Genomic DNA, 13,549 nt, shown 5'->3' on the forward strand with positions numbered 1-13,549 from the left:
AGAGAGCGAGAAGAGATGTGGAGGATATAGATAGGGAGAGAGACAGTTGGGCAAATAGAGATTGTCTATAAATATAGGTTTGGGTGTGAACTGAAATATATTTGGATAGCTTGTAAGCTCTAATAGATTCTTCCCAGCAATGGCCTCAGTCTTTTTCATGCAAGGGAGTTTGTTCTTGAAATACTATTGACAATGAACTTTTGTTACTTGATTTCCTTGCAAGATTTTCCATGGTCAATTGTAGAGATTATGGGGGTTGTAGTAAAACAACCCCCATCATTTTGCTCCAATTCATCATTGGTGAAGATTGTGTGACAAGAACTTTTGTTACTTGATTTCCTTGCAAGATTTTCCATGGTCAATTGTAGAGATTATGGGGGTTGTAGTAACAACGAGATGTTTGCCATCATTTCTGCTCCAAATGGAAACATTCATCAAATTCAGGTGAGAGATTGTGTGACATTAGGTGATCAATTTCAATTTATATTTGATTCAACCTTGTCCCACAAAGTTTATGTCGGTCTCATCACAAATATGGTTGAGGGTATGTCCTCAAGATCAAATGTTTCAATTGTGGATTTACCCGACAACTCCAATGAAGAAAAAGAAAGTTTTTTGGTTGTAAACTCAACCAAAAAACTTTAGAAAATACTTTCAGTTTTCCACGAATTAAAGCAAGATATTTGGATAGAAGAAGAAAAGAAACAAAACAAAACATCTTCGGGTTCAAACCAGGTAGGAAAAACATACAGTACACTAGTGTACATTGTGCTAAATAGCCATAAGTACCCCAAGTTAAGCCGAATGATTTCTAGGTGTTTGATTAATGAAAAAGTAGGTCAAGTTCTCCATGTGTACAATGGAGATTGCATTTATGCGCTGGACACTGTGCCGGATGGTGTCCCCAAAATGTTGAGGATGGAGCATAACTATGATGGCCATTCTTGGGTCAAGTTTGTTCATTCTAGAATGAGGTATCCAGCTTTAATCATGGCGGACATCTTGTCTACAAAAATAGCTCGTGCTCGATCAATGCAATGAGCAGATGACCAAATGAGACTTCTTGGTTGCTAACTTCAATTTTGTCAATTGGTAAGCTCCAAAAACAGAACACTACGATGCTTCCACTGTGGTCAGAGTCCAATTCTACTTCTAGAGTGTTCTTGTGTTGTCCAATACTTTCTCCCTAACTACAACTGGACTCGGTTGTTCATCCACATTGGTAACCATAACCACCCCATTGCAAAGGGAGTTTTGCGGTCCACAATTCAACAAATGAGAGAACTTTTGTCTTGTGTGGTGTCTGAATAACCAATGATTGCACCTAGGCATTTGCAATTGAATCTTGCGAAGCAAATGGTGATAGGAGCGGTACTTCAAGAAAATGGGGAGCAACTAAGGAGCAATGAGCTCCTCTCTATATTGGAGGAGATGTGACCATTGATCCATACGCAAAGGTGTTCTTTTATTATCTTGTCTCCGTACCTTTTTCACTTCCTTTTGGATGGCATGCATGTACGTAATATTAATGTCAAGTTTAACACTCGATGAGAGAAGCAACTACTACACGGATTGGACTCGGTGTGGAGTCCCAAATGATTCCGTTGAAAAACAAGTGCGGTTCTAAGTTTTTCCACGGTATGCTATTTCCAAGGAAATCCACAGGCCATAACAAAAGATATCATGTGTTCAAAATGTTTATCAATGGCCCTAGATCTGGTGTCGAGCTAGTAAATAGAATGCGACAAGACAAGAGTGGGAACTTGCGAAGAAGCCGGGCTTGCTTTGCTCACGTACGTGAGGTAGCAGGGTGGACAACAATGGTAGCACATGTCTATGATCATGCATAAGGCTAGCTCCACAACTTTCTACTTTTTCTTTGCTCATTTGTAGCATTGTTTAATGATTGAACTTTGTAGGATTCAAGAAATACAAACAATGGTCATCTACAAGATGAAGGAAGAAGACACACACGCGCATATCATATTCTAGGAAATGATGAATTCTATGCCGCTGGACGATGACCAATCGACTGATTTAGAGGACTCATGGTAGATGAGGTTGAAGAAAATTGAAAATATATTCGAATTGTATTCAACAGAGGACCTGATAATGTTATGGAAGTAAAAGAACACTCATGCTTCTTTTAGTTGGAGCAAAGATTGCACATTCACACCATGCAATACGTGCATAAGAATTTTCAAGATGAGCACAAGCGTATGTGTGAATTGTGGTGATGTGCAAGGACCAAGGAAGAGGCCACTTCCTTGTATATGAGCTTGCTTGGCTTCTGGAAAAGTGTTTGAGTGTAACTTCTCGCAAGTGGATTGTTGGCTAAGTTGGTGGAATGTAACGTACCCTCGCTAGAGAAAACACTTCGTTAGGGTAGATATTGCCAAGCAATTTTTTGATAGAGTCCTGTATTTTAGTGCTTGAATGCAATCCCATGATAATCATATATTGTAGGAAGTAAATGATCTATCGTACATTCCAATTGCAAACCTTGTTGAAACAAAGCATGCGAGTTGGCTTGTTGTGGCAAGGGAAACAAAAGACATTTTCAAACCACCTTGAGCTAATCTCACCCTGAGCTCATTGCACCCTTTGTCGATCCACCCAATCCCTTCAAGTGGTATTAGAGCAGAGGAGGCAATCTCAGCATCTCCCCTCCCCTACTCGCATGTGCAACAATCCTTGGAATCAAGGGAATCCTAGGAAGCATTTGCACAAAGGCAGCGGATAGTGAAATGACATTGGTAGAGCTTGTGAGTAGGGAGAACTAAGCAAGGCCGATAGCTGAATCAAGAGCAAGAAGTTCGAGATCTACGGGTTGAATTTGGAAAGCCTTGAAGGCTTGAAGTAATTAAGCAAGAAGAAAGTGATAGAGTCAAAATCGGTAGAGGGGGGACTTGGAGCATGTCGGCATCACAGCAGATTAGGCAACAACAAATTGGAGCAAGATTCATGAGGCAAGTTTCAAAGCTTGGAGCATAACCATGCACACACTGTGTTATCGCACCGTGATGTATCGTATTGTGCAAGCAGAGCAAACCGAGCGAGCAAGGAGAGCATCACACAATAGAAGGAAGGGGGCAATCAAGTTTTCATCTCCTAGAATTTCAACGATTTTTGCTTGCCTTCGGCAATCGTCAGAATCTCGTAGGCTTTATTTTTCTTTAACCTTCACATATCACACATTAAACTAAACCCTTGTTCCCACCTCACTAAGCTCTAAGGCATTGTCACCCCAAAGGGAGCTTTTTCCGACGTGCTACAAGCTCCAAAGCCGAGATCCAAAGAGCAAAGGTTCTTGCCCTCTTCCATAGAGGATTCTCCAAAGATAGGTGCTCCTTCAAAGCTAAATTCTAAAGTGACATTCAAAGACTTAAAATATTCAAAACGTTAAGCAAGGTAAAAGCACCAAAGCCACATAAGGGCACTATTTTCTTGTGAAGAGCAACTTCATGATAAAGGCACGAAGCCGATGAAAGGAATGTTCATGTAATCGAAGAGGAAGAAGCAGAGGAAGAAGGGGAAGTTTGTTTTGTTACAGATGTACTTTGAAGATCCGTTTCTACTTTCTCTAGTTCAAGGGGAGGTATTATTATCATCCTGTGTGGATAGTTCTTGTCATCCTTAGTGGATAGTGTCATCTTGTGTGGATAATTGGGTCTTCATTATGTATTACATGCCCAAGGGGGAGGATTGAAAGGTGGGCATGGGAACTCCTTCTACACCTAGTGCAAGTTTTGATGTGACACATAATACATATATGTGTAGCCATTTTGAAAATCTCCTGGAGATGTGAGCTACCGGATATTGGCTGTGAAACCTTTTGTACATAAGCCCCTCCTTTTGTATATGAGTGATAACATATATGTTGTAAAGGTATTCTATTTTTGTACATTATTGAAATTTGAGTGTGAGATTCTCTCTCTCTCTCTCTCTCTCTCTCTCTCTCTCTCTCATGTGTGTGTAGCTATGGTTGTTTCAAGTTTCAAACCACCTTGAGCTAATCTCACCCTGAGCTCATTGCACCCATTGTCGATCTACCCGATCCCTTCATGCAGAAAAACTTGCTCGTTGGGGACCACAAGGCCAGGCGCCAGGACCAACTACTATTGCTAGAGAGATTGAGAATGGAATCAGGGGTACACCACTCATCCAAAACCCCATGTCAATGCCTAAATTGGCCATAAATGAACCATGGGAATGAGTCTAGCAAGTTAATGTGATATTATTGCAAATAAACCGTGCAACCAATTGGTGTTTTTGCTTCCAATGGACAATAGTTATTACGAGACATTGCATGGTGACACAACAACATGCATATGACTAACTTGGTGATGCAAAGAGATTCTATACAAAGAGGATAGCTAACAAATACCAAGCCGTAGTAAGGAGATAGTGGAGGCGTTCATATAAGGTGGTGACGATATTAATGGGCATTACGGTCTGTAAGTTGCAGTCAGCTTGGCATTTCTCATGCACTTTGTAAATTGTAATGCATGAAAAGTTACTTGGTTGGCCTAAAGCAGTCTTGTACAATGCAACGAGGGGTTGTCCACGTAGCCTCAATCTTACATGTCAAAGAAGTATCCGCATCGTATGCTTTTTAACTTAAATCTTTGCATGTAACCGCATTGTATCCTCCCATGGTCTCCCAAGACTAGTTCCAATAATTTAGTGGAACTACTTTTCAACACCGCATACAGGAAACCGGCTCTTATGAACCTACAAAACGTGGAAAACACCAAATTTGAATAGCCTATGAGTAGAATGGCGTCACGATATGGTAAGCTTTGAATCTTATGTGATGTAAACGATGAGGTCACCATTTAGAATGCGAGCTGCTAGCAATTCCGTTCGGGACGCATAACCTGCTCCTACCCGGCTCTCGTTCTTGGTCTGCAAGGCAGAGCTAGTCTTTTGTAGCTCTATAAATTCAGAAAAGCATTGTACCAAAACACAGCACGCCATGCAAGCACTTCTACAAAAACATTCATTCAAAAACAGAACACTAGCTGTGACAGCATCCCGACAAGGCCATTTATATATTATGGATAGCAGCTCTGATGTCACCCCCCATGCCTTGGTCGTTGCATCCAGTGGGCAAGGCCATGTCGTCCCGGCCATGCTCCTCTCGGAATTGCTCGCCGCCCTTGGCTTCAAGGTAAGCTTCATCTACTTCTCCTCCTCCTATGCCAGGCTCAAAGAGCGGAATAGTCTTGTTCTCCCTAGCCCAGATCTAAGCGGAGACACTCTATCTACAACAAGCACATGCTGCACCGGCGAGCACTGTGAAAAAAATACAGGTCCCACCATTGTAAGTGATGGCATTGAGGTAGGCAACTCAGCTCCTACTTTTGATGGTAGCGGTAGCGGCGGTAGTGATGGTGGTAGAGGTAAAATTTTCATCTATGTGCTCGAGGATGCCTTCCAACCGGGCGACATTGATAATAACCTCTATGTCACCCCTTCCATGAAGGAGAACTTGTTTAATCTTATTGTTGAGCTGTGAGAACAGGGTGACCCACCTACATGCCTTATCGGCGACTCCTTCAGCCCTTGGATACTTGCTAACAATTGGATACTTTGCTGCCAAGGGATACTTGCTAACAATTGGATTAGAACATAAATGTTCCTTGAGGTTACCCAGCGTGCCGGCATCCCTCGAATTGAATTATGGACATCCAATGCCATGACACTACTTTTGATGTTCAGTCTTGAGGTCCTCTACTCTGATGGCATCTTCCCTGAGAAAGGTTTCTATTTTGCTCTGTCTTTTTTGGGCTATTCCAGGGTATTGAGCTTGTCTTTGATTGGTCTGATGCTCCTCATGCTGAATCACGTCATACTTAGTTATTGTTGTGAAAGCTGTATAAAAGTTGTAGCATTCATAAACATGTTACATGATTATAGGCAAGTCATCAGATATCGAATGCCCATGAATTTCTGTCATCCATTTGTCCTTTGCATAGTAATTTCTCCGTTCTCCTTCGAGGAATATTATACAGGCAACGAATTTTCTGTCATGAAGATTGAGTTTAGTTTTTATCACTAGCTGATGTCATCTTTTGCAATGTGGATAGGATCCCCCACCTAGTGGAAGAGCGGGACCCCTTTGATGCTAACTCATATTACAGGCCTTCCACCATGCTCATTTGAGCTTGTACCGCAAGAGCTGCGATTTGCGGACTCATCAAATGAATTTGTACAATTCTTTCAGGAGGAGGTGGCTTCATGTGTGAAGTCTAGCAAGAGAGTTCTGATCAATTCCCTGTTGGATCTTGAGCCCGATGCATGTAAGTCATTTGAAGCTCAAGGAATTCCCAGCTATATGATCGGCCCCTTACGCACCCAGCCGAAGACGGAAGATAATGCCCAGACAGAATGCCTATCATGGCTCGACTTGCAAGCAGAGTTGTCCGTCATCTACATTGCATTTGGTAGTTTTGCAAAGTTGTCTGTAGAGGAGATATAAGAGCTTGCTGTTGGGCTAGAGGCAAGCAGGAGTCCCTTCTTATGGGTCATAAGAGAGGATGCAGTTACAATGGAAGAGCTGCCTCAAGTGCTCCCGGAAGGCTTCCTTGAGCGGACAAGGGGCAAAGGAATGATTATAAGCTGGGCACCCCAAGTAAGGGTGCTAGCACACAAAGCGGCTGGAGGCTTTATATCTCATTGTGGCTGGAATTCAACACTGGAGAGCTTGTGGGCAGGTGTTCCTCTTCTATGTTGCCCGCGCCATGCCGAGCAAAGGTTGAACTGTCACTACCTTTGCAATGTGTGGGGGGCAGGATTGGAGCTGGGGCGCACAGAGACCGGTGGCTTAGACAGAAGATTTGTGGAGGTTGGAGTGAAAGCATTGTTGCAGGGGGAAGAGGTTCATAAAGCTAGAAGCACAGCGCAAAAGATCATGCACATTATTGAGAAGACTACCCAACAATTAGAACAATCCTTTAGCAACTTGCAAAAGCTATATGATGATATGAGAGAACTCTGTTCAAAGCCCTCAAAGTAGTGCCATGGATAACACTCTCATTGATTTAGTCAAGAAAGCTAATTTGATATAGCAAGTAGGGTCTTGTATGTATATTCCTCTACTTAAGTTTCCTCCCGGCGGAAATGAGAAGAGAGGTGTTGGATGCTTAGAAAAAAAGATGATGCATCATATATTCTTTATATGTTATTTCTCAACGTGGCTCAGCACATATACAAGTATTACTTAAGGGCAGGCAATCAACTTTACTGTGGAGTATAATGCTAGTTAGGAGTAAGCTCTACAAGGATATATAGAGGTCTCTACGTAGCTCTATTCCCACCAAACTGGTTAGAATTGCAAACTTTTGTCCTGCTGCACTATTCATAGAGTTGTTTCATAACGACAATATACGTGTTATGAAGACTATGTTCATGTGCAAGTCATTTCAGCAGTCATCTTGTGACAGACTTCTTGATAGAGGATGGTATGTAAAGGAAGAGATTGTCATACGGTGTGAGGTCGCGCTTGACACTTTAGTTGTCAAGTACATGATTGCAATCCAATCACTGTTAGTCTCCTTTTGGTATATGCGATCACAATTGCTCAGAGGTAAGTACATTCCTATGGAACAGGTTTCTACAAGTTTAGAAGATAATCCTACTGTGGATGTGGAAGTGTTTGATAAAGAGCATGGCCTTATGTTGGTGGTTACAATAAGGGAGCTATGCAATCTTCTACAGTTGCGGCACGACATAATTGAAGAGTCAATGGAAGGGACCTTTCAGATTTTTTGTTTTTCCTAGCTGACCGTAAGCTGATGCGGCGTAGGGAGAAAGATATTTTGTGCAAAGAGTTGGATGGTCGGGTTGAAATAGTGTGAATGTAACAGAGATTCTTCTGAACTCAAGTGTATACGAGTGACTTTCAATACATGAAGTTTTTTTGAGCTCATTTTTCAATTGTGGTCTGTGAATATAAGTGTTCTTGAAATACATTTCTTTACCCATTGTCACATCTCTCTCTCTCTCTCTCTCTCTCAATGTAAGGCAACACAAAGACATGATAGAAGAGTCATCTTAATTCATTAGAAAGTACAAACTCGTCCGTGAACAATGGACTGAGATACAAATTCTGTAAGTATGGAATCAAAATGTCTTCAAGGTAAAAATCAAAGGTATGCCCTTCAAAAGAGGGTGGTAAGATAGTTGTTCCTTGTGGATTTAGGTCTCCCTTTTCAGGAGTATCATCAATCAATAGTGTATTATTTGCATCAAAGGGTACATCAATTTGGCTGAATGGTTTGTACAGAAGATGTAAGTTGGTTTTTTTAGGGTGGTAGTGGCCCTCGACAGTAACGCATCTTCTTTGATCATACAAAAAAGCAAAATCTGTCGTATCAGCACCGGATACACCGCAAACTATTCTAACTAGTGGCGACAAGTTTTGCCTTTGCACTAAAGACCATCCGGAAACTCTGAAGCGCGGAAGAAGAAACTGGATAAATTCTTTTGTTCCTGGACGAACCACAACTCGACAAGTACTCATCCGAAATGTTTGCAAATCCTCGTAGGTGTCTGTGATACCCAGAGGCACACGCATCAGCAGCAATCCATTGATGTCCAAGATAATCAACCTCTGCAAAAGTTGACAAGGACATATAAGTAATTAGAAGCTGAACATATTTTGCCATACTTGAATAGACATTACCGGAACAACCGTATCTACAGGTAGCAAGGGTCCATACTGGGTCTCTATAGTGTTGTTGTCGTTGTTGCTATCCTCTGCTTTTGCTTCGTTGTCGTAGTCATCGTTCTCATCTTCATCAAAGGTCTCCTCCATGGCTCTTTCTGCCTCATCCAAGGTTTCCTCCAAGGTCTTTTCCTCACCCTCCATTGGCCGGCTTGCCTCATCCATAGGCCTGCTTTCCTCATCCATGCTTGCCTCATCGAGGGTTTCCTCCATGGGCTTTTTTGGCTCCTCCACTGGCCTATTTGCCTCTTTCATTGTCTCCTCCATAAGCCCCTCTGCTTGTACACTAGCGACTTGCATATCCTCGTTTGGCCTTTTTGCATCCTCGGCCTTTTCATCTTTGGCTGGTATGACCCCCTCGGCCCGTTGTGGTTCCACTGTATCTGATGCAGGGGCTTGTGGTGGTGGCTCGTCACGTATTGTCATATCGATTGTGCGGTCGTCCAAGCAGCTATCTTCAGCTTCTCTAGGGTTCGACATAGTGAGCAGGTGTTGTATTAGACTTGCCCGATATCTTTGCAAATAATCATATGTGTTGTTTTGCACAGCACTCTGCAAAATTGAAAGACCACATAGTGAGAAGTTTTGTATAAAGAAAACCAAAACTGACTGTATGCATTGCCAAATGGTTACCTTAGTCATGAAAGGTGGTAATGCAAAGTAGCTTTGCAAGACATATTCTGCATGGAGAAGACATCTCCAGCCGCAAGAAGTTGCATCCGTTTGATTTCGTACAGGCACATTTTTGATTGGGGCCTTGTATAGTTCGTACCTTCCACATATCTTGCCATAAGCAAGCAATAATCTCTTTACACAACTGCATAAAGGAGTATCAGGATGTTAGCTTGAGGCTTTCAAATTTACATGGATATCCATAAGAAACACTTTTTGATACATAACACTTACAACCTAATTTTAGGGTGGGTTCCTTTTATTGAATTGAACACCCACACTGCTGGCTGGTCAACATCAAGGCATATGAGACTCCAGTGATGGTTGTTCTCACAAGGATAGATGATGACGGTTACTTCCAGCATAGCACAGTGGAGAAACCAACTTTTGAATGTGCCAGATAAACTGTTCTTCTGTCAAATAATCACATACATTTGTGGATCAAGAAGAAACACCTCCGTGTGGGTGTGTGGTGGAAGTTGACTTTCGATCAAAGTGCAAGGAGTGTACCTGATTTAGTACACCTATCATTTGAGTTTTCAAAGTTAGCAAAATATTAAAACTTACTTAAGAGAAACGTAGATAATTGTATCTGATATCTGAGCATCTGGATCCAGCAATATATTAATGTCCACTGTATCCAGAGCCAGCTTTTGGCTCCATCTATAAATGGTATCTCTGCAAGCAAACCATCTTTCATTGAAAGTAGAGTATCTTTGTTGCTGGCATCTATGGATCGGGTCACATTGCATTCTCTTTGCCTATGGGACTCCACTGCTGCTTTCTTTTTCTCCATAAGTTCTGCTTCCCTTATGTCTTCTGTTTGGCGAGCAACCGTCTCTGCCCTTGCCCTTGTATTAACATCATGTGTGACATCTACAACTATGACTTGTGGCAATATTTCAGGGGGGTATAGCAAAATTTCCCTTATTTTCTTATTCCTGCAGTCGTTGGGTACCAGAATGTTTTCATACCTCCACCTTTTTAGTGTCTCGTTGCCTTTGTCCATTACAGTCACCCTGTGGGCATGGGCTACTACAATGGTCATGTCACTGAAGTACTCAAGCAGGAAGTCCTTTGCTGCTTCCTGTAGAGCCATCAGTACAACCACTTTCCACCTTTAAGTGCCCCAGGTCGCTTCCTCACAAATGGACCTCACCATCCTCTAGAAGGGTAGCTTTGGTATGCACAAATCAACACATTTCTGCGCCTTTCTGATTTCTCTGAAAAGTCCCATGCAGCTCTGTAACTTCTTCATCCTTGGACCTTTCAAAATCTTACTTGGTTTTCCAGGTCTCTTCTTTGGGGTTGCAGATCTGCTACTTGCCTTAGCTGCTAACCCTAGTCCCTTGCCCCCCTTTCTTGCAGTGGCCTTTGTTCTAGCCATTCCATTGTATACAAATAGAAAAATCTCTCTCTCTCTCTCTCTCTCTCTCTCTCTCTCTCTCTCTCTCTCTCACACAAAACTTATCTCATTACTAACGGCGCGCGTGAAAGAAATTTTTGGCAACGAAATACACCTCCGCGTGCCGTTAGTGAAAAGGAAAGAGAGAGAGAGAGAGAGAGAACTCTCTCTCTCTCTCTCTCTCTCCTTCCGAAATACACCTCCGCGTGCCGTTAGTGAAAAGGAAAGAGAGAGAGAGAGAGAACTCTCTCTCTCTCTCTCTCTCTCTCTCTCCTTCCCCCCCGTCTCCACCTATTTCTCCCTCTCTCTATAACACACACACACACACACACAAACTCTCTCTCTCTCTCTCTCTCTCTCTCCACAAAGCAGACCAAACCACACACATACACACACACACACTCTCCCTCTCTCTCACTCATTCTCTTTACCTCTCCACAATACTAAAGGTGCGCATAGAGACATCCAAAGAGTAGTTGGCTATCTCCACGCGCCTTTAGTACACACACAGACTTACACACACACACACACACATAGGTTTTGTGTGTGTGTGTGTGTGTGCGTCGGTGTGTCTGTGTGTGTGTGTGTGTAAGAGAGAGAGATATGGAAATTTCTTGTGATAGAGAAAGAGAGAGAGATAAAGAAACACACACACACACACACACACACACACACACACACACACACACACACACACACACAGACCTTTGAGAAAGAGAGAGGGTGATAGAGAGGGAGAGGCACAGGGAGACCTTTGAGAGAGAGAGGGAGAGAGAGAGAGAGAGAGAGAGAGAGAGAGAAGGCCAAACCTTGGTAGAAGATGCAGACGTAGACGCACTCTGTTTTTCACCTTCTCTCTGTCGCAGACGCAGACGCACTCTCACTTTCGCCTTCTCTCACTCTCTTTCACTCTCTCGGTGTCTCTCTTTCTCTCTCATACTTTCTAGGTGTCACTTACTAACCAATTCTGCCACATTAAATGACCGAACATGCGGCATCATTCCCTAGAGATTCTATTTTAATGAACACGTGGGGCGCCGCCGGGTGTTAACCGTCATACATGGAGAGAGAGAGAGAGAGAGAGAGAGAGAGAGAGAGAGAGAGAGAGAGAGAGAGAGAGAGAGGGGGGGGGGGGGGGGGGAGACTATTTACTGTCACACAGAGAGAGAGAGAGAGAGAGAGAGAGAGAGAGAGAGAGAGAGAGAGAGAGAGAGAGAGAGAGAGAGATAGATAGATAGTTCTATTATCGTCCTCGGAGGTCAAATATGACATATGGGACCAAATGAACATGTCACGTGGTGTGAGTGGAGGTCATAAGTGATTCTCGATGCTAAAAAATGGCTGAAATGAGCGTCGCAATAGAGAGTCCACATCGTGGTTGGGAGAGGAAGGTATGTAGAGAGAGCTCATGGCTGAATATATGGGGAAAAGAGGACCTAATGTGGTCAAAAGCTGAGCACTCAAGTAGTGTGTGGTACTCACTCTCTCGCACTTGACGAGGGCATAAGGTACAAAGTTGATGACACTCCTCGCCAGTGCCCCAACGTCCTGTCTCGTAGAGTAGAGAATGGGAGCTAAGACGAATGGAGGCAATGGTGCGGATCGCACTCAACGGGATGGGCTCAAGGATGTAGGGATGGGTTCGGTTACCTCGTTCGGAGAAGAAGAGAGATTTGTAGTTTGGGGCAACGTGTGTGGTGTAATGGTTGAAGCGAGAACCTCCGGATTTCTCCCAAGCCGTGATACATTGGCGTTGTAAGAAGGCCTCATTAACTTGGGAGTCGATCGACGCATCCTTGACCAAGTGACATGCATCCCATCTTCCAAACCATTTCTTGATATCAAGCATCCACCCCGAACTTAGTATTTTGCTCTTGCATGTCTTTTGAACCTTTTGACTTGCTTCATATGCGATTCTAGGAAGTCGATACAAAGGGCTACGTTGTGTCTTACGCATGTACTCCACAACCCTTTGCATGCCCAAGACCTCAATGGGAAGCGATCCTGACTCAAGAAGTAAGAGCATGTAGGGTGTTTGTGTCTTGACTTGGATAAAGTTGGTGAGAAAACGCTTTTGGACATTCTCAAACTCTTTCCAAGTAGACTTCCCGATGCTTTCACCCCACACCTCCACACCTCCACTCCATAAAGAAGCCCCGGTGTCACCAATGTGTCAAAGAGGTACTTTTTGAGAGCCCAACACTTGATCTCTCCAGCATTGCACATGTTCTCAAATGCATAATAAGCCCTCTTTCTGGCTTCCAAGTGACGCATTGCACGATCCTTCCATTTGTGATTGGATGGAAGCTCATTGTTGTATACAATGGATGGATTTTCGTCGTTGAGGGTCTTTACAAGCATAACCTTGGTTTTGGATCCATTCACGATCAGCCCGCTATGTAGGCAAAAGCGTTCCAAGACACTCATAAGCTTTTGTGCATCTTCTAAGGTATGTGCCAAGAGCACTACATCATCGGCATAAAGCAAAAGCATGATCACCACATTTTCGATCTTAACCTCTTCTTTGCCTTCTTGCTGCATAAAATCAAGAACCATGCATTCCAATTCATCAATGAGTAGCCCAAAGAGGGTTGGGGAAAGTGGGCATCCTTGTTTGACACCAATGGTGCTTGCAAAAAATTCTGAAAATCCATCTCCCATACGTAATCGACATATCACTTTTTGGTAGATGCGAAAGACTGCATGCATAAATTCTCTCGGCACTTGAAGGCTTTGCATAT

The 13,549-nt window shown here is 43.1% G+C and overlaps 1 protein-coding gene and 1 pseudogene across 1 annotated transcript; both read left to right on the forward strand.

Annotated features, from left to right (window-relative positions):
- Positions 1-4,877: 4,877 nt before the first annotated feature.
- On the forward strand, positions 4,878-6,228 carry LOC147424689 (uncharacterized). Its single transcript, XM_086500414.1, has 2 exons — positions 4,878-5,765; positions 6,093-6,228. The coding sequence occupies exon 1, from the start codon at positions 4,979-4,981 to the stop codon at positions 5,519-5,521; it is 543 nt and encodes a 180-aa protein (XP_086356540.1). The 5' UTR covers positions 4,878-4,978; the 3' UTR covers positions 5,522-5,765; positions 6,093-6,228.
- A 251-nt stretch (positions 6,229-6,479) lies between these two features.
- LOC147424690 (UDP-glycosyltransferase 85A7 pseudogene) lies at positions 6,480-7,182 on the forward strand (annotated as a pseudogene).
- Positions 7,183-13,549: the final 6,367 nt, after the last annotated feature.

Source organism: Adiantum capillus-veneris, chromosome 25, assembly GCF_014529385.1.
Source record: "Adiantum capillus-veneris isolate H3 chromosome 25, ASM1452938v2, whole genome shotgun sequence".
NCBI classification, from domain to species: Eukaryota; Viridiplantae; Streptophyta; class Polypodiopsida; order Polypodiales; family Pteridaceae; genus Adiantum; species Adiantum capillus-veneris.

Excerpts from the sequence above, each read along its gene's own strand:
- LOC147424689 (XM_086500414.1), top strand. The coding sequence starts at position 4,979 with ATGCAAGCACTTCTACAAAAACATTCATTCAAAAACAGAACACTAGCT.